This window comes from Nematocida minor (genome assembly GCF_024244105.1).
Source record: "Nematocida minor strain JUm1510 chromosome Unknown 7912, whole genome shotgun sequence".
In the NCBI taxonomy this organism is placed as follows: domain Eukaryota; kingdom Fungi; phylum Microsporidia; genus Nematocida; species Nematocida minor.
Window position 1 is genome coordinate 37,438 of NW_026250395.1, and position 18,609 is coordinate 56,046.

At 40.3% G+C, this 18,609-nt stretch overlaps 16 protein-coding genes across 16 annotated transcripts; 10 read left to right on the forward strand and 6 right to left on the reverse strand.

The window, feature by feature from the left end:
• Nucleotides 1–105: 105 nt before the first annotated feature.
• Nucleotides 106–1,101, forward strand: NEMIN01_1013 (uncharacterized protein; the record flags this gene model as incomplete). The annotated part of the gene is made up of 1 exon (XM_051476955.1): nt 106–1,101. One exon carries the CDS (start codon nt 106–108, stop codon nt 1,099–1,101), a length of 996 nt encoding a protein of 331 aa, XP_051332915.1.
• A 320-nt stretch (nt 1,102–1,421) lies between these two features.
• On the forward strand, nt 1,422–1,766 carry NEMIN01_1014 (uncharacterized protein; the record flags this gene model as incomplete). Its single annotated transcript, XM_051476956.1, has 1 exon — nt 1,422–1,766. The coding sequence occupies one exon, from the start codon at nt 1,422–1,424 to the stop codon at nt 1,764–1,766; it is 345 nt and encodes a 114-aa protein (XP_051332916.1).
• A 149-nt stretch (nt 1,767–1,915) lies between these two features.
• NEMIN01_1015 (uncharacterized protein) lies at nt 1,916–2,218 on the forward strand (the record flags this gene model as incomplete). The annotated part of the gene is made up of 1 exon (XM_051476957.1): nt 1,916–2,218. The coding sequence occupies one exon, from the start codon at nt 1,916–1,918 to the stop codon at nt 2,216–2,218; it is 303 nt and encodes a 100-aa protein (XP_051332917.1).
• A 186-nt stretch (nt 2,219–2,404) lies between these two features.
• NEMIN01_1016 (25S rRNA (cytosine2278-C5)-methyltransferase) lies at nt 2,405–3,526 on the forward strand (the record flags this gene model as incomplete). Its single annotated transcript, XM_051476958.1, has 1 exon — nt 2,405–3,526. The coding sequence occupies one exon, from the start codon at nt 2,405–2,407 to the stop codon at nt 3,524–3,526; it is 1,122 nt and encodes a 373-aa protein (XP_051332918.1).
• Nucleotides 3,527–4,125: 599 nt separating this feature from the next.
• Nucleotides 4,126–5,289, forward strand: NEMIN01_1017 (26S proteasome regulatory subunit N6; the record flags this gene model as incomplete). The annotated part of the gene is made up of 1 exon (XM_051476959.1): nt 4,126–5,289. The coding sequence occupies one exon, from the start codon at nt 4,126–4,128 to the stop codon at nt 5,287–5,289; it is 1,164 nt and encodes a 387-aa protein (XP_051332919.1).
• A 152-nt stretch (nt 5,290–5,441) lies between these two features.
• Nucleotides 5,442–6,995, reverse strand: NEMIN01_1018 (uncharacterized protein; the record flags this gene model as incomplete). The annotated part of the gene is made up of 1 exon (XM_051476960.1): nt 5,442–6,995. The coding sequence occupies one exon, from the start codon at nt 6,993–6,995 to the stop codon at nt 5,442–5,444; it is 1,554 nt and encodes a 517-aa protein (XP_051332920.1).
• Nucleotides 6,996–7,038: 43 nt separating this feature from the next.
• Nucleotides 7,039–7,257, reverse strand: NEMIN01_0992 (uncharacterized protein; the record flags this gene model as incomplete). Its single annotated transcript, XM_051476934.1, has 1 exon — nt 7,039–7,257. One exon carries the CDS (start codon nt 7,255–7,257, stop codon nt 7,039–7,041), a length of 219 nt encoding a protein of 72 aa, XP_051332894.1.
• Nucleotides 7,258–7,660: 403 nt separating this feature from the next.
• Nucleotides 7,661–7,960, forward strand: NEMIN01_1019 (uncharacterized protein; the record flags this gene model as incomplete). The annotated part of the gene is made up of 1 exon (XM_051476961.1): nt 7,661–7,960. One exon carries the CDS (start codon nt 7,661–7,663, stop codon nt 7,958–7,960), a length of 300 nt encoding a protein of 99 aa, XP_051332921.1.
• Nucleotides 7,961–7,990: 30 nt separating this feature from the next.
• On the forward strand, nt 7,991–8,662 carry NEMIN01_1020 (protein transport protein YIF1; the record flags this gene model as incomplete). The annotated part of the gene is made up of 1 exon (XM_051476962.1): nt 7,991–8,662. The coding sequence occupies one exon, from the start codon at nt 7,991–7,993 to the stop codon at nt 8,660–8,662; it is 672 nt and encodes a 223-aa protein (XP_051332922.1).
• A 22-nt stretch (nt 8,663–8,684) lies between these two features.
• Nucleotides 8,685–9,773, forward strand: NEMIN01_1021 (ERO1-like protein alpha; the record flags this gene model as incomplete). The annotated part of the gene is made up of 1 exon (XM_051476963.1): nt 8,685–9,773. The coding sequence occupies one exon, from the start codon at nt 8,685–8,687 to the stop codon at nt 9,771–9,773; it is 1,089 nt and encodes a 362-aa protein (XP_051332923.1).
• Nucleotides 9,774–9,948: 175 nt separating this feature from the next.
• NEMIN01_1022 (uncharacterized protein) lies at nt 9,949–11,658 on the reverse strand (the record flags this gene model as incomplete). The annotated part of the gene is made up of 1 exon (XM_051476964.1): nt 9,949–11,658. One exon carries the CDS (start codon nt 11,656–11,658, stop codon nt 9,949–9,951), a length of 1,710 nt encoding a protein of 569 aa, XP_051332924.1.
• A 387-nt stretch (nt 11,659–12,045) lies between these two features.
• Nucleotides 12,046–13,806, reverse strand: NEMIN01_1023 (phospholipase A-2-activating protein; the record flags this gene model as incomplete). The annotated part of the gene is made up of 1 exon (XM_051476965.1): nt 12,046–13,806. One exon carries the CDS (start codon nt 13,804–13,806, stop codon nt 12,046–12,048), a length of 1,761 nt encoding a protein of 586 aa, XP_051332925.1.
• A 38-nt stretch (nt 13,807–13,844) lies between these two features.
• On the forward strand, nt 13,845–14,282 carry NEMIN01_1024 (uncharacterized protein; the record flags this gene model as incomplete). Its single annotated transcript, XM_051476966.1, has 1 exon — nt 13,845–14,282. The coding sequence occupies one exon, from the start codon at nt 13,845–13,847 to the stop codon at nt 14,280–14,282; it is 438 nt and encodes a 145-aa protein (XP_051332926.1).
• Nucleotides 14,283–14,345: 63 nt separating this feature from the next.
• Nucleotides 14,346–15,179, reverse strand: NEMIN01_1025 (uncharacterized protein; the record flags this gene model as incomplete). The annotated part of the gene is made up of 1 exon (XM_051476967.1): nt 14,346–15,179. The coding sequence occupies one exon, from the start codon at nt 15,177–15,179 to the stop codon at nt 14,346–14,348; it is 834 nt and encodes a 277-aa protein (XP_051332927.1).
• A 323-nt stretch (nt 15,180–15,502) lies between these two features.
• On the reverse strand, nt 15,503–17,179 carry NEMIN01_1026 (uncharacterized protein; the record flags this gene model as incomplete). The annotated part of the gene is made up of 1 exon (XM_051476968.1): nt 15,503–17,179. One exon carries the CDS (start codon nt 17,177–17,179, stop codon nt 15,503–15,505), a length of 1,677 nt encoding a protein of 558 aa, XP_051332928.1.
• Nucleotides 17,180–17,494: 315 nt separating this feature from the next.
• NEMIN01_1027 (uncharacterized protein) lies at nt 17,495–18,493 on the forward strand (the record flags this gene model as incomplete). Its single annotated transcript, XM_051476969.1, has 1 exon — nt 17,495–18,493. The coding sequence occupies one exon, from the start codon at nt 17,495–17,497 to the stop codon at nt 18,491–18,493; it is 999 nt and encodes a 332-aa protein (XP_051332929.1).
• Nucleotides 18,494–18,609: the final 116 nt, after the last annotated feature.

An 18,609-nucleotide genomic window follows, 5' to 3' on the forward strand; every position in this document is an offset into this window, starting at 1 on the left:
TCAGCTATTCTCTGCCCTTCTAGGCTGCCCCAGTGGTGGTTTGTTTGTTCTTTCTTTTCTTTTTATTTAATATTTCTATGCTACTGTGTTTGTGTTTTGTTTTGAATGATATTAAGGGAGTGCACTGGCTTCATTAAAGAGGAGTACAAGAAGTACCAGGTAAGAACAAGCATACACCACTGGCAGCTGCGAGATATGATATCTTCGACAAACGAGCCATCTAAAGTGCTCTATGTATACGGCAACTCGATCAATATGCTGAACACAAAGACAGAAAGAGCCCACAGCGTGTCCAGAAATCTTCTCTTCAACCCAACTGCCATCTGCTACAATGACGGGATCGTGGCAGCAGGCGGCCAGAGAAGCCAGCTTTTCATAAAAAACATCCAAACAGGGATTGACAGAAAAGTGTCCACCGGCGGATCGATAAATAACGGCCTGGAGATATTCTCGCATTTTGGGGACAAAAGAATTCTCGTCTGCAATAACGATGAGACGATAAAAGAGTACTCCATTGGGTCAATGCGGAGATGCTCTGTGCTGACGCACCAGTCTCCTGTGAACAGCTGCTCTGTGAGCTACGACGGAAGCATGCTGGCCACCGTTGGAGACTCGAATGAAATTTCGCTGTACTCGATCGGAAAAGAGAAGTATTCTTTAATAAAGAAGTTGAAAGCCGTTAATGATGCATCTTTCAAGGTTTCATGGAGCCCTTCGAGCATCCACCTGGCTGCAAGCACGCAAGATGGATACATTTGTGTTTACGACATACGGAATATGAACGGAAAAATAAAAACAATTCCGTCAATCCAGGGGTCGCTGGTCAAGGGGGCGTGCAGAAATGTTAAGTTCTGTCCTGACAGCTCAATGGGGCTGCTGGTGTTTACAGAGCACGTATCGCATTTCACTGTTGTCGATGTCCGAGATTTCAGCAAAAAACAAAGCATAGCTGTGAGCGGCGCGGGAGGAGACAAACACATTTCTGGGCTGGCATTTGGAGAAGACGGAAGACAGATGTACATAGGCACGGAGATGAACATATTTGAGTTTGAGATAGACGACATAAAGAGAAGGCTTTTCCAAAGTGGAGAGGTAAATTAAATTGGAATTCTGTTTGTTTTGATTTTCAGTTTTACTTTATTGACGCTGTGCATTATATCCTGTCTTTTTCAAAAATATTGCATTTCTACTAGCATTACACTGTGTTACAGGATGCTGGAGGGATAGAAAGGGCAAGAATTACAAAGCATCTGAGATAAACAGTATAACATGTAAGACAGATATAAAGGCGTACAAATAGTAGATGTGCTGAGTGTGTCATGTGTTCTGCTTTTGTTAGGTGGCGTATTTTGTATATTCAGTGTACTGGCACAACGAATGTGCTGTGCTCTGTTTTAGAGGGCAAGAGCAACAAATTTTTAATGAAGGAGGGAAGCGAGCTGGAAGAAAAGAGAAAAACAGAAGGACAGAAACCAACAGAAGGATCGGCAGTCATCCAGATGCAAAGCGAGGCAGTTGACAAGCTTAAAGGAATAGTCACCAGGAAGTACAAGGAAACGACTCTCCTAATACGAACCGTAGGAGGGGCATTTCTGGAGACAAAAGGATGGACAACCGAAGAAAAGCCCAAATCAAAAAAAGAGCAAGAAGAAACCGTCTACGCCTGCGATGTCTGCAGCAGGTCCTTTGCTGACAAAAGAAGGCTGGCAATACACAAGAATGTGCACGCCAAGGCAGCAGAGCAAGTGCCTGCTACTGAGCAATAAATAATCAGTCTAACCGATGAACAAATGATAATGATTATTGTGGTAATTGTAGAAATTGGCAATAAATTGTGATATAACTATTTCAAACTGTACCTGCCAGCGGCACCACACACTTTTCTTGCTGTCTGCTTTTTATTGAAATTTTTCTCATGTTGCTCTTCTGTTCTGGCATGCGAGAGACCGAAACAGGAGTAATAATAAACTGCGAAGTAAAGCCAAAATCAAAAGTGTTTTCCATTGCATGGTCAGACGATGTCCTAAATATTTCAGTCACATCCATGGCAGTGGAGAATAAAGCGAACAAAGAAGTGGTGGAGATCCTTCACAATCTCTTCAAAGTCCCAAAGAACAGAATAAAAATCGTATCAGGACACAAGTCAAAGAGCAAGTCTGTTCTAGTGGAAGAAATAAACAAAGAAGATGCAAAAAACAAACTGGAAAAAATAAATTGAACATTCACAGACTATCTAAGCTTGCACTGTCCCAAACAACTGGCTGCTTCTTTAGAGACTATCAATGGCAGGCAAGATTCTCTTAGTGTTTGATAGTAGATTAAAAAGCACATCCAGCATAATTTCAAGCTCTATTTCTCGCTTTCTCTGGGGAGTGATTTTAAGAAAAAACAGCAAAAATTTTACATGGAGACCAAGAAGTTCTATGAAAGATGCAGCAGAATGCTCCAAGATATAAAAGAAAAAAGAACAGGAATAAAAACAGCCTGCTACAAAACCGAAATGCCCACAAAATACATGGCAGTTATCAGCAGCATTCTCCGCAAGTACGACACTCTGATGCGGGTAGTCAATGGCATCCAGCACGACATGAAGAACAAGTGGCTGGCAGTTGTTGTGTGCTACGAAATTCTCTACGGAAACCAGAAAGAATCAACGAGATTCAATAAAAAACTGACAAAAGAGGTAAAGCTGATCTACAAGTCTCTCGGAATAGTTGAGAAAGAGAAAAAACACGAAGACACCTCGAATACATACATCAGAATCAATACACTGAAGGCAGACTCGTCTGTTGTCTCGTCTCTCTCCACCGAAAGCACAATAATTCCGAATGTCTACAAAGTGCTGGAAAAAGTGAACTGGAGCAAACTAAGGAGCTACCAGGAGGGCCTTTTCTTCATCCAGGATCTGTCCAGCTGTCTCCCAGCCTATGCCCTCAATCCTCCCAGGAACAGCACAGTGATAGATGCCTGCGCAGCCCCGGGAAACAAAACCACACACTTAGCGATGATATCCCCGGAGAGCAAGATATACGCAATAGAAAAAGACATGGACAGGTACAAAATACTCAGGGAAATGGTGGAGAAGTCGGGCGCAGAGAACATTGTGAGCATAAATGCTGATTTTCTATCGATCACAAAAGAGAGCGAAGAAGTGTTCGATGCAGAATACATTTTGGTCGATCCATCGTGCAGTGGATCAGGCATACACCCAAACGAAGAGAAAGACCACAACAGACTGAACAAGCTGAGCGCTTTTCAGGTGAAAATACTCCAGAGAGCACTGAGCTTCCCAAAGGTAAGAAAGGTTGTGTACTCTACATGCTCTCTCTACGAAGAAGAGAATGAAGGAGTTGTGAAACAAGTACTGGACACGAACAGCAACTTTACACTGGAGAAAGTGCTGCCGCAGTGGAGCAAAAGAGGAGCCGAGGGATATGAGTTCAGCGAAAATGTTGTGCGCTGCGACGAGGAAACAGGAACAAAGGGCTTCTTCATGGCAATGTTCGTTAGAAAAGATAAAGAGTAAAAATCTGCAATAATTTTGGTTTTTGTATGGAGCCTATACAATAAATAGATAAAGAGTACATTTTATACACACCCAATACACTTTGTGATTTTTATACGAGCATTCATTGCATTTGCACTTTATATTCATTTTGTTTCTTTTGTGCATCATGCTTGCACTTTCTGAATAATTTACATCTAATTGCCTCTGGCTGGGTATCCCTACACTTTTCTGCATTTCATTTATAAGGTGTATTTACAAAGCAAATTTAAACTTTACTTTTTCTTGCAAATTATTAGCACTTAATTACTTCTAAGACACACTAGATGGTTCTATTTTTCCGAAAAGTTCTTTCGAGCGCAAAGATCAAACTGTTCTTTCTTCTACGGCTAAATGCTAGAGTGTCGAGTGAACAGCCTGCAGGAGAGTGGTGTTTTCTGCAGTTGATGAATCATCGACCAAATGATTATTTTTGATTTTCACATTCAAGAAACGAACTTTGCATTTTCAAGACTTAGCCGCTTCTTCATCTTCTGATGTCTACACCTCTTTGTTTCCCATTTTCTCTTCCATTTTAATGAGTGCTGTGTGTTTATTTATATTCTTGTTTTTTTATTTGCATGGATATTGGCTTATTGGAAGAGGGATTGAAAAGTCCAAATGCCGTAGAATTATTTACGAAAGAATTAATGAAGGCCATTACAGACGGAGACTCAGCCAGAACAGATGCTCTATTCAGCGCAGTTGCAAACGCTTCAACAATATCAAAGCCAAGCATTGCAATTCTTTTGAAAAAGTCTCTCGATGCGATAGAGAAGAACAGCACGCCTCTGCAGGAAAGAATAAGAATCTACAACAAGCTGATAGAGTGGGCAGAGGTGAACAGAAGAAACCTCCTGAAAATAGACTTTGACATGCGAAAGATCGAGGGCCTTCTTTTGATGGGCAAATACAGCGAAGCGCTTGAGCTCATTTCAACAACAGCAAAGGTCCTAAAGAGAGCAGACGACAAGCTCGGGCTGGTCAAGCTTTTTTATCTGGAAAGCAAGGTGTTTTACGCACTAAAAAACATTTCCAAGGCAAAATCTTCTCTGACAATGTCAAAGTCAACTGCCACTTTTGTCTACTGTCCATCTTTTTTGCAGGCTAAAATCGATCTTCTTTCTGCCATGTACGCAGCAGATGAAAAAGAGTACTCGATCAGCACGGGATACATAATAGAAGCGCTTGACGGGTTTACTCTGTCGCAGGACCAGGAGATGAGTGTGCTCTGCTGCAGATACCTGATCCTCATAAAAATCATGAACAACAAGGCGGTGGAGATAGAGTCGCTGTCGCAGAATAAGCCCGTTCTGCAGCAGCACAAGGACGATGCATGTATAAAGATGCTGTATGAAATAGGCAAGTGCGTTCTGGACAGAGACCTGAGGAAGTGTAGAGATATTGTAGATGAAAATGTAAAATTGATTGAATCGGATGAGTTTTTGACCAATCATCTGCGGTGTCTGTGCGACAACCTGATTGACTCGAATATTCTCAAGATAATTGAGCCATACTCTAATATAAACATAGAGTACATTGCAAAAGTGCTCAACTTCAATTTAGACGTAATCGAAGATAGACTGAGAAGAATGATCTTGGACGAGAAAATAAAAGGAGACATTGACCAGGAGACCATGTGCATAAATATTCAAAAGAGTGAAGACAAAAAGAGCCACAGAGCAGAGGCCGAAGAGATCCTTAACGTTCTGGAAGATACAATTAGCACAATTCTCACAAAGTAAAAATAAAAACTCTTTATTTTATTCCCCTTTCCTTTTAGCGCTGTCCTGTGCCATTTCTGCAAACAAATTTATTCATTCCCTGTTCTTTTCTGCCACGTAAGCTGTAAAGATAGGAAAGCAAAAGAAAATGAGTGAATAGATTGTTTTATTTATCACCACTGAGGCACATCTACTTTCCATACAACTTTTTTTGTATTATCTACTTCTCCTAACATTTCATTCGCGTACTTCTGGCTTACAGTCAGCATAAACACTTCTTTGTAGACGTTGTTTATCTTAATCATGGCATTTTTTTTAATGGCTTTCCTGACTTTTGCCATATCTCTGATGTAGACATAGGAGTGCACTGTAAAATCTATTGATATTTCATCGCCCTCAAACTTTCTTAATATTCCCAGCAAAAGCTCGTCTATTGCCCCAAAGTGCTCTTCGAGCGTGATGCTTACGTTTTTCTCTATGGGGAAGTATGCGCCCAGTGCCTCATCAGATATAATGCTCTCCAGAAAAGGAACTGTGCACCGATGGGACATAGCTATTCTCACATTATTTACTGACTCTAGAGAGAGTGTAACCGCTTCGTTTGTTTCTTTGCTGATTATCGTCAAAATTTTCACTCTGTACAGCGGGACCATTTTCAGCCTGAAAAATATCTCGTCTGTTATGGTTACTTTTTCTGTTACGCTGTATATTTTCTCCCATATTTTTGTATTCTCTAAAGGAGAAATGTTTTTTATGCTGTGCTCTGTGCTGTTGCTGATGCGCAGGAACGTAAAAGAGTGCAGTCTTTCCAAAAATGGCAAAGAAAGCTCTTCTATCATCTTCATGTCAAAGTTTATCAGAGTCAGGTTGCTGATGCTGTGGGCTATCTCCTCCAGGTCCAAAAACATCTCTTTTGTGTTCCTTGTAGGGCCCTCAATTGTCAGATCTATTCCCCTTTTGTTGTAGAACCACAAGAAGTGCTTTACTGCATCGATGTTCATGTCTCTGAACTCGGCTGATTTCAGCTTACTTACCTTTTTGTCGCCTTCTCGCTCGTCTTGCTGGTAGTTCTTTATCACGCAGTGGTCAAAGTATACGCGCTCCAGAGCAGGCAAGTATTTTAGTGCGTTGAAAAAGTTAATAGAGTCTGGCGCGTTCTCTTTGTTTCTTATCCACTTCTCAATATAGATGTAGTAGTAGTGAATGTTCGAGAACCTCAGCACTTTGAGATTTTTGAACTTCTTCAAGACCGCTGGAAATCTCTTTATGACCATGTTTCTTATCTCTATTTCGCAAATATCGTGGTTGTTCGACAGAGAGGCCAACACCTCTTCGAGTTTGTCTGTTTTAACCGTGCTTACATTATCTTCTATCAGCAAGTGCCTTTTGTATACAGTAAATGGGAGTGTGTAGGAAGAATAGATGACAACTTTTTCCAAGTTTCTGAAAGATTTCATCGTTTTTGGCGCTTCTGTGCTCATTATCTTGTCCAGACATATTTCTAATTTGTAGGAGTTCATCATGCTTGCAACTGCGCTGGTGTTTTCATCGCTTATATCCTCGAGCCTTCCTGGCTTAATTTGTCCCAAGAACGTGTGCATCACAGCAGGCTCAGAATAGTATATTTCTTTTGTCAGCTCGGCAGAGCAGAGAGCAATGGCACAAAACTGTACGAAAAACAAAATGTACAGCTTTGAAATTAAAAAAGCATTTCCTGTCTTTTGCATGACTATTTCGCATTTCAGTTTCTTTTATCAGTTTGTCGGCCAATCATTCTCCTAGAAAAGCATCCAATAGTTTGAAAATGTCGTACTTTTCTGCGTTCTTCATCAGATAGTCTCTGAGAATAGGCCGGACCACCCTTACTCTCAAAAGGCTTCTTATTTCTTCCTCGTCCAGCGCTTCGTTTCTGAACACTTTGATCAGCTTCTGTTTTATGCTCCTTGAGATGTAGCACTGCTCTTCAGTTTCACAGACGATATCTTTCATTTTTCTTCTCTTTCCACGCGCGTTTTGTTGTAAAATAGACAAGAGTTAATTTATGTCAAAAAAGAGCAAACAAAAAGATAAGAAAGAGCAGAAATACTTTACCATTATTTTGCAAGACTTCAAGTCACATCTCGTGTCTATGTAGCACACAAGCAGTATAAGAGTATTAGAGCTAGCACTTCTCTCTTTTCATTTATTTCACTCAATGTCTATAGAGTACTATTGCAGAGCAGATTAAAACTGCGAACTGGCAATAAACTACTGAGAATGTGAGTAAGTGCGAGAGGATAGTCATTAAGATATCAAAAGAAGCTTCAATGATCGACTGCCTGTTATTAAGAGTTTGTATTGCACTCAGCGACCATCTGAATTTAATTTATTTTTAAACTATTTTTCTGCTTTTATGGTCTATCCTAAGGGAGTGCCCTCTGGAAAAAGAACAATAATTTTGGGGAAAGTAGTACGCGTCTCTCCGGTGCTTGAAATAGAGTACTTCGAGAACAAAACGGAAATTCTGTTCACAAAACCAAATAAAATAGAAGCAGGCGACTACATCCGGGTTTTTGGGCTCTTTAGAAACAATCTGTTCATCGCAGACTCTTTCCACAAAATAACAAAAAGAGAGTCTGAGCACTTTGCAGTGTTTAGGAAGACAGTTAGAGCGTTCTACAAAAATAATTCGCAAGAAACACAAAAATTATAAATTAATTTGCAAATCCACTAAAAATTAATAATGGAACATACTCTGCAAATGGACATGCAGAAACATGCTCTGAATCTGGGAGCATCGTACATCAACAGAGCGGTGTCTTTCAGCCGGTTTGACTCTGTCAGAAGATACTTCCAGATCGACAACGCGTACCTACTCCGCAAACTATTTCTAATTGTGTACCCGTACAATGGCAATATGTGGCAGAAGTACACAGACAGAGACATTCCTTCTGTTTCAATAGGCCATCCTGACTTGTACATTCCCCTGATGGCCATTATAACGTACGTCCTGTGCATAGCATGCGAGATGGAGGTGCAGGGGAAGTTTAGACCTGAAACGCTTGGGAAGATAACCACAAAATCTCTGCTTCTGGCGCTCCTGGAGACTGCTGTGATAAAAGCAGCGAGCTTTTTCTTCGACTCCACATCGCTGGACATTTCAGTCATTCTCTCGTTTATAGGATACAAGTACGTGACAATTACGATAATGAAAATAATATCCACGCTCTTTCCCATCATGCTTTCAAAGATGTCTTCGATCTTTCTGACGATTTCCTTTGCTCTGTTCTTGGGGAAGTCTTTGAAGTACTTTCTTATCTCAAATGACCACGAAATTACAATCAAAAAAAGAAAGATGTACTTCCTGTTTTCCATTGTCATCTTAGAAAGCATTTTACTTTTGGCCCTAAAATAAATAAATTGTGATTTGTTTTTTTATGATTTTGTGTTGGCTGGGAGTGTATGTGTTCTTTGTCTCGTTTGGTAGAGTCGCAGCAGCGGAGGTAGCGCTGTACAACAGTCTGATGATGCGGAAAAACGTAGCCGTCGCATGCTCAACAAGCGACTTTTCGAAAGTAGTGATGACCATCGACGACGAGTGCCCAGAGTTCTTGAAGAGACAGCTGAGAGAGTGCTCCAGCGGCTGTGACTTGGCGATAAGAAAGAAAAACAAGAAAGAAAACGACGAGTATGAGCTAAAAAACACTTTCAGAGAAGAGATAGGAGAAACAATAAAAATGACAGCAAATGGTACGCACAAAACTAAAGTGGAGGTTGATCTGAGAACAGTCCTGGAAAGATACACAAAATACAACGGATCAATTGTATGGGATGCCATCCACAAACTGGGAAGAAACGATCCTTTGCTGAACGTTCTTTTGAGCGGTGTCCACTGCTCTGTCTCTGTGCATCTGTGCTCCTTCTACAACGAAGATCCAGAAAACAGAAAGCTGTACATGAACTATGCGCTGATGCAGCAGAAGGTAACGCCAGCGTATTTCAACAATTTGAGGTATACGCTTGACTTCCTTATCTCTTTATTGCCGGTGGCCATCTCTGATCTGTCAAGCATAGCACAGACGAAAGACGGAATACAGGCCATAGACTCTCTGAAGAACTCCTTGCTTAAAAATAGGACGTATGATTACAGTGAATACAAAAGCGATGAAAATACCGTTAGAAGATGTGAAGAAGTATTCAAGTACATGGGGTGCGTTGACTGCATGCGGTGCAAAGTGTGGGGAAAGGTGCAGTTTGAAGGGCTGAAGTGCGCGATTAAGCTCCTTAGAAAGGCCCAGGGCAATCCAATTGCTCTCGACCGATTTGAGCTTGTTACGTTCTTGAATCTCCTGAACAGAGTTTCCACTTCAGTGGCGCAGTACAACAAATACCGAATGGATGTAGATAAATTTAACAGGTCGATGAAAGAGACCCAGGAAAGAAAGAGCAATGTGCTTGATGCAACATACGCTGCCATAGCGAGTCCGCTGGCCATGAATAAAAATGTTCAAAGAAGAAGAGCATAAAATGAATAAACAAGCATTGCTACATTTTCACAGTTTTGCAAAAATGGTGTGAGCAATTGCTGCATTTCCACAATAGGTAATTTAATAGAAATTTATTGATAATGCTGACTATTTAATAGTACTATGGAAGATGTGTGGCTGGTTGTACAAGGCTGTGGCAATAAGACTGTTTGGCTTAATTTAGAAGGAACTGTCTGAATGATCTGTGCTGCTCTGTGGCGTGGTCCATTACGTGGATAGCATAGATCGTCAAACCGTCAAATTCAGCGCTGCTCAGTATATATTCAAAGGACATCAGAGTAAGAGCCCGGTAGAATATCAAGTCGTGCATCGAAACATCGTGCAGAAAAATGTTTTTGTCGTCTTCGTCTATTTCCATAACTGTTTCTGTGTTGTAGTGCACCGCCAGGATCTCCGATAGTATTTTGGCATACTTTAGATAGGATTTTATTGGGAGTTTCAGGTACTTTGTGTTTAGTATGTAGGAGAGCGCGTTGACCACGTGTTCATCATCGCTTGTGTCTTCGTCTGCTTCTGCCCTTCCCTCCATTTCCTCCAGCTCGCTTATGAGAATGTCTCCCAGGAGTTTGTTCATATTCTTCACTTTTGCAGGCATCCTTGGGTACAGCGACTTTTGCTCCGTGCACACAAATACGTTCAGTATCTGGTCTGTTTTCTCTCTGCGGTCGTAGTCTTTTTCGATTCTCACCAGTATCTCGAAGATCACTCTCGCTGACTTTATTCCGTCAAAGTAGCTCTGGATGTCTTTGATCAGCTTTTTCAGGTCGGGCACCTGCTCTACCTCCAGAATCAGATAGTATGTTATGAGGTTGAATATTGAGGTGATGATTAGGTTGCTCATTGTGATTTCGTTTTCGCTGCGGTTTCTCTTCAGCTTGTTCAGGTTTATTTTTATTTTCTTTTTCACTTTCTCAGTCATTGCATACTCCATGGACTCTGTTTTGTTGAGCTTGAACAGCTGCTCAATTCTTTCCACAAATTTGTCTTGGCTATTCTCTACCCTGTCTGAGAACTTGTAGCTTATGTCTTCTTCTGTTATCCCCTGCAGCGACAGTTTTTCCTTGATCATCTTCGATGCTTTTTTGTTCTGCAGCAGCTCTTCCTTTTCCAGCATTATTTTTATTTTTATCAGGTTCTTCAGATACTTCATCTGCAGCTTCTTGTTTATGTTCGAGATGAAGTATGTGTTTTTGAGCTCCTTTTTTATTATTTCCGAGACCTCTTTCGGTATTCCGTCGAAGGTCAGCACTCCCTTTTCATTGAAGATGGCTCTTATGACAGTTTTTCCTCCTCTCTGCAGTTTTTTTATGTACTTTTTGAATCTTTTGGCTTCTTTCACTTTGTCCTCTATTTTGTAGAAGGCCTTCAGCTTTTCAAAATACTCGTCTATTCCTGTCAGACTCCTAGGCACCTTGTATTCAGGCAGGGGGATAGAACACTCTATCAGCTTGACTATATCCAACAGACCGCTGTTGAATAGCTGTATGTGTCCCGTGAATTTTTTGTGAATGTGCAGGAGTCTCGTTGGCAGCGTGTTCTCAAGCTCGTGCTCAGACAGAATATTCAAAAACTTTATGTTTTTTAAGAAAGTAGCAGACATTGTTTTCTGGTCTTCATCGACTGTTGCTGCAATCTCATTTAAAATAATTGATGCGCGGCTCTTGCTGAAATCTCTTCTAAGGGTGTTCATTCTGCTTACTGCTTCATAAGGATTTTCTGTGAAGTCAATGCTATTTAAGTCACTAATTGTAGTATCAAGGATAGAACCCGTCTCCTCTGTGTCCACCGAACAGTTTGCTGCCATTCGCAGGGCACCAGCCACGGCCAGAACTTCTAAAATGTAGGATATTCTCAATATGACCATAAAAATTTTGCTAAAACTTAAATTTAAAGCTCATTTTTACGCCTTTAAAATATTTTCTAGCTCCATAGCATAGTGCGAATAAAAGCAGGCACATTCTTCTTTATTATTGCACAGTTAAAATTAAATTATTTACTTATTGGAAACTTAGAGCCATAAAAACGGCTCAATATAGATTTATTCACTTACTACATCGCGTTGAATGGATCAGCCAGTTATTCGTATCTTCATTTATAAAGTAGTGATTGAGTTTGAGCTAGAATCACACTATAGCGCCATGTCTTACTTTGGATTACACCTGTGATGATTATTCATAAAAACTATTTATACTCTTTATTGATTATACCCTGTGGATTGTGCGCTGAGTATGTGATACATCGAATAAGAAGACTATATGTGTTTGTTGTGTTTAAAGTTCTGGATGACTTTTGAATTTACTAGCTGTCTGTCAATTATCCTTCCCACTGTATTTTCTACCAGCGACCTGCACTCTGGCTTCATTGCCAGGACATTCGTGGAGATCATTGTGTACACAAGTGCTATCTTGTTGCATGAAAACACATCGAGGCCCTTCAGGAAAAAAAGATCAAAATCTGCTCCCTTGGATATGAGGTATTTGTAGATGTCCAGGACAGCCACTCTTTCTGTGCCGCTCTCCAGCCATTCGCTGAGTATTACTTCGATCTCTGAGTCCCCTTCTTCTCCTATGTTTTTTCCATCTTTTACTTTTTTCAGGAACTCAATCACTTTCTCGCTGTTCTGGAAACTGCTTATTCTCTTGCTCACGTTCTCCAGGTCCAGCGTGTCGTACAAAAAGTACTTAGATACGTCTCTTGGCTTCTGTTTTTTAAAATTTTCATTCAGAAATTCGACTATTTCTGGGATATACTCACTACTCAGCCCATTTTCTCGGACAAACCCATCGGCTACCTCTTCGTACTTTTCTGTCTTATCAAAGGAAAGGGAGTAGTTCCTCTCCCCCAGCGTAATAGTAATTGTGTGGTCTTTTTTCTTCTTCTCCACCGTACTTCCAAACAGCTCCCACACTCCATCCTTTAGCTCGTACACCTTATCATCGACCACCTTGTACTTTCCTTTGTTTTCAGCTTCATTAGTGCTGCCTTGGTCTTTTGCTGAGCTGTCCTCCTTTGTTTTTTCGCTGTTCAGCGCATCCTGCAGTGCCTCCATTTCTTTCTGGTACTTTTCACTTCCTGTGCTGCCAAATACGTAGATGCGCCCGTCTCCTCCGAATGCAGCTATTTTATCGTTGCATGATATTGCACTCCAGCAAGAGATAGAAGGAATGGCAATGCTAGCCACTTTCTCTAGCCTATCATTTAGGAGATAGACCATTCCTTCATCTGCTGCCACAATGTATCCTTGCTCTCCATCGACTGAATACTTGCTCATTCTGAAGCTGGTGTTATCAAGATTAATTTTGCAGATTGTGCGCCCTGTTTGCTCTGCCATAATAACTACTCCCGTGTTGGAAACTGTTAGGTACTTCCCATCCTCCACGAGCACATCTCTTATGCACGTTGCCTGCACTTTCAGCCCTCTTGTTTTTTTGTATTTTCCGTCTACTTTTTTGATTATCGCAACACTTCCATCAATGCACCCAGCTATTATGCTGCTTCTATCTGGCAGCTCCTTAGCTGACCATGCAACGCTTTCTAAGCTCACTATTTCAGCATCCTTCTCCTCTCTGAGTATCCCCATGGTCTTGTCCCATGACGTGCTTATCACGCCCTCACTAAACACACTCAGCGAGCAAACATTGTCATTGTGAACTTTTTTTCTGCTTATCAGAGTAAGCGAGTAATTATTTTTATCTTTTTTTACATCTCTACCGCCCTCACTAGCGCTTCCATCTTTACCGTTTTCAGCTGCGCTGCTATTTACACTATCGCTGCTGGCTTCATAGACTAGCACCTCTCCTGTTTGCAGGCCTGCGTATATTTTTTTATTTCTCTCGCATATCGAGTTTACCACTGCCCCAAGGTCTGGAGACTCCCATAGACTGTCCAGATTGGCAAGGCTTGTCACTTGTATCCTTCTGTCTCTGCCCACGGTGTATAAATTGCTGTCCAGCACTACTCCGTCCTTTATATCTGAAGTGTGCACCTTCTTCAGTACTTCAATTTGAACCATAAGCAAATAAAAAAATAACAATATAAGCAGGGGTTGTGATGCACTCGAGGAAATTGGAGACAAGTGAAATAGTAAAAAGACTTTTGAAAAATAAAGACCCGAGCTACAGCCATTTGCTGCTCTCGTCTGTCAACGCGGTTGTGTTCAAGTACGAGGGAGAGTGGGTGAGCATGGACATAGAGGGAGTCATCCATCTGTACAAAAGAGACAAGATACCCTCTACAGCCATCCACATTTTAAATCGAAAAAACCCGTCTGACTTTCATCTGCTCATAGACAAGAGCACATACGACATAGAAAATTATGATAAATTTATTATTATAAAGAAAGCCGTAGGCAACGAAATGGAAGTGTACGGGCTGTGGTTCTACGACGCACATGCGTGCATAGAAAGCGGGTTCATTCTTTCAGACCAGATGGAGCTGCTGAAGAAATCAAAAGAGTTAATGGCGAAATGTAAAGCACAAAAGAAATAAAACCAATTTTAGCATCTCTTGCAAGTCTCTTTTGTTGTGGCGCCGATTAGTGCCATCTATTGATCACTGGAACAGCTTCCACTCTGTGGCCAGCACTTCATCGCCGTTCTTATTGAACACCACAGGCCAGAACTCTTTGTTCGCAGCGAGGATATCGCTTCTTCTAAACCTGCTCTGGAGCATGCGGAGGCCCTGTATCCTCGCATACGCAATGTCTCCTTTTTTGTCGCTCCTGAAGTTCTTCCACTTTTTCCCTTGTATTGCGTCCAGGAATATCGGGATGTATTTTGCCTTTCTGAAATTAATAAACGCATAGCCGTTGTTGCAGTTGCTTTTGAAGTCCATCCTTAAGTAGACAAAGTCAAACGCGTTGTAGCAGATAGACGACAGCACCTCTATGAGCTGTCTTATGTTCAGCTTGTTTGGGATGTTCTTTATCATGCAGGTTGTTCTCTTGTCTTTTCCTGTTATTATGCTGTCCACTGAAATGGTATATGGCGAGTACACGGGAAAGTCAGGAATAAGATGGAAAAGGGGCGGATATTCTATGCTACTTCCGCGGGTGAATGATCTTTCTAGGTTGAACTGTGTGCCTATGGGCGTGAATGCGTCTCTTGGCCTGACGCACACACAGTACTCTGTGTTTAGCGGCTCATCTGTGTACAGATACACAGAGTTCTCTGTTTTTTTGTCCACAACCATGTATTGTGTGCCATCAATGTACTTAAATCCCATGAAGTGCGATTTGGCATCTGAAACACACTCTTCTGATAAGATTCCTCTGCCACAAATGTAGCAGGGCGTAAAGGGAAGCAAAGATACTACGCATTTCTCCCGCAGTGGACATCTTCCGCCCGCTGAGCGTGTGCTGGATGGCGTGTCTCTCTTGTCTTTCATTTACCTTACGAATTATCTTTCTCTTTATATGAACAAGTTTATTTTATTGGACAAGATGTGTATATTATTATTATAGTACATATTTATTTTTTTGCAGCCCAGAGTTTGTATGTTTGAGTGGAAAAAAGGTGTATCCGGTGAAATAGAGACAGTTTAAACATTAGCTGAGCATGAGCTGCACTCTTTCTAGATAGTGTTTAATGGCTACATCATAGACGGGATAATTAAAATCAGAAAGATATAAAAGCAATATTGCACAATGCATGCAGAAAGTGCCAAATTATTTTAAGAACCGTATTTATTGCAATGTCTGGTATTCATGCTTAATTTCTTATTAGATAGAATAAAAGGCATTCGAAATTATTACTTTTTACGTCATATGGAACTACAACACTGTCTACTTCATCGATGCTCTTCAGCTCTAGCTTACCTTTTATCTCTGTTGTTAGGTCTATTATGGGACTGTATTTCAAAGAATCTAGAAGCTCTTCTGTCAATAACGACTTTCCTATTCGAACCCATGCTATATCTGAGTAAATAGAGTCGTTCCAAATGGTTAAAGAGCTTCTATCAACCTCTGCCAGTCTGAATAGCTCTTCTTTTGCAAAGATGCTATAATTAGCTCTGGGTGTTGAAAACCTTCTAGGTATTATCACTATTGCTTCTGTGCATGCTGTCCTTATGTTTAAATCGCTTTCTTTGCAGTATATGTAGTTCTTAGATGTATACCTGCTCAAGCACTCAAAGAATTTTGTGTTTTCTGAGTGTTCTGTGTGCTTTAAAAGTATGATGTTTCTGCCATTTGCTGTAAATTTTGCATTTAGAAAAACAAAAGTGTTTCTGTCTTTAAAAGCATTTATGCACTGTTCTTCAACGAATTTTTTACTCGTTAAGCTCTTAAGACTATCATAAGAGACATTTTCGCCGTCTATTTCTTTTATCTTGTGCGGAAAAACAGGCTTTGGCATTGCAGACTCTGGTTGTTCAATATTCAAATCCAAGAAATTAACAAACTCGTATACTTTTGAAACTGATGAGATCTCGGGTGGAAGTATGCAGTCATCTTTTTTTATGTAAGAAGTGGGAAAACAGACACCACAAATTGCATGTATAGCCATGTGCACTACTCTGTCGTTTATATTGTATTTCAATCTAACAAAATTTTCTCTGTTTCTTGGTCTAAACTCGATTTCTACCGTGTCATCAATATCTGGATCAAGGACATTTCTTAAAATAAAAGGATGCTCCCATGCACAAATATTTTTATACATATATCTTCGTTTTGTTTTTTCATCCCTTACAGATTTAAAAAAATCATTAGAATCCATGTGCCAATAGTTTATGAAATAGTTGTAATTTCGTGAATTTACAGAGCCAAAATACACTATGAACATGTCTTTGATGTTTCTGTTTTCACCAGACAGATCGTAGTAAGTGTTTAGGGATGGAGTGTCCTTGCCGCGCAACATATAAAAGGGAAAGGAAGGGTTTCCTGCGCCATTGTATAGCTCACAGGTGGATTTTGATGGCAGAGTCTTTTCATATGGCATGCCAGCAGAGTTTCTTGCATTGGCATTAGTAGCTCTAGGTCTGTAGGGCCAGTTGAGCCTTCGGGCTATGCCTCTTCTGTGCGCTTCTTTTCTTATAAAAGTATATTTTTGTGGGTTTATACTCGCCATGCTCTTTGGAGATGCCAGTAGAACAAACTCTCCAACTTTCTTTTTTTTTAGCAGTATTTTCCCCATGTCTACAATAAGAGTGGCATAGGAGTCTGGATCCTGCAAGCTGTTCATGACATCATTAAAAGACGAGCAGTCCACTACTTTATCATTTATCCTTCTTGCATACTCTTTGTTTTCTAGTATGTTGTGTCTGTTCATGTCAAAAATAAACTCCATCAGCAGGTCTTCATCTTTTTCAGAGTACAAGCTTCTTCTTCTTTCTACTGATGCTTCTACAGCCACTAGCAGTAGACTAAACACCGCTAGTATCTGTACCATTAAGTGTAATTTCCTCTGATTTTCCCTTGGGGCCATATAGCAGATGCTTTTTCTTTATTCAATCGCTAGAATTATTTATATTTTTATCAAAATGCTGATTGATAGATCGCTGTTTTACATACCAATTATTCTCTCCATAGATCAACCAAATAGGTGCATTTGCTCTGTGAAAAGTAAAACAGCTTTTCGTGTAAGATAAGAAGTAGAACTTGTGTGTATATGGTGATTTTTTACCATGTCTGAAAATATTTTACTGCTATAAACAGCTAGCTGCTAGCTCCAATGAGTTAAATAATTTTATAATTTTATTTGGCTATGAAGTTCCTATTTCCTCTAATGGTAGCAACTGCAAACATTATATTACCCACTGTCTATGGATCAAGTGAAACGAAAAGTGTGCCAGTGAATAATTATGATGAGATTATTAGCAATCTTATCGACGAAGTTAGTAAAAAGAACAGCTCATGTGAGAAACAGCAGATCAAACAGCTTGAAGGCATAATAAATCCCTCTTCTGATGCTGTCATGAGCCTTTTCCAGGAGAACACAGAAGAATGTTTCTTGTTCACGTCAAACCATTTGGACATTGAAAAAGATGATGCCCTGCCACTTTCTATCATCCTGAACAAAAACAGTTTGTCCAACACCATGTGTGAATCTGGCTCTTCTTCTGCACAATCAATGTTCACGCAGTCCTTCGAGGATGACTCCATCATTGCATACTTTTCAAAGACCAGGCTTGCCATAATAAACTATCTGCACTCAGATATAGCCTCGTTCAGCGCATATGCAGATAAGCTGAGGTTCTCTTTTGACGTTTTCGAAAGACTATCAGCAGACGAGAGAATAAAAACACTTGAGAAGCTGAGAAAGCTGGCTAGCCTTCTTGACAGTTTAAAGACAGAAAATGCTCCATTTAGAGACATTAACGCTGAAATAAAAACATATCTGTGTCACTTGAAAGAGCTAAATCCTATACCCATCAGCCTGCAGAAGATGGTAGACCAGCTCAACTTGAAGGAAGATGGATTGGCCAGTATACCTGAGAGTGAAGTAGATAAAATTACATACCTAGTCAATAATTTGATAAAAATAGGGAGCAACGAGACAGAAGAACTGATGAAATGGAACAATCCCATTATTGTCCAAAATGACAGTGAAACAAAAAAAAGAAAGAGTGTGCTGGTCAGCTTCATAATAACTAAATTTAACTACGTTTTCAGAAAAGAGTACCTGTTAGACAATCCCCTGGTTAAACAGCTTATATCAGCCATGTGTGATAGAAATACTGCAAATTCTAGAGATGAAGAATAAATGTGCTAGTGCACTAGTAAGTTTATTGATTGTGCTACGCTCATATGCATGCTCAGAAGATCACACATATATAGTGAAATACGATGCATAAACTAGATAAAGAAATGGCTAATAAA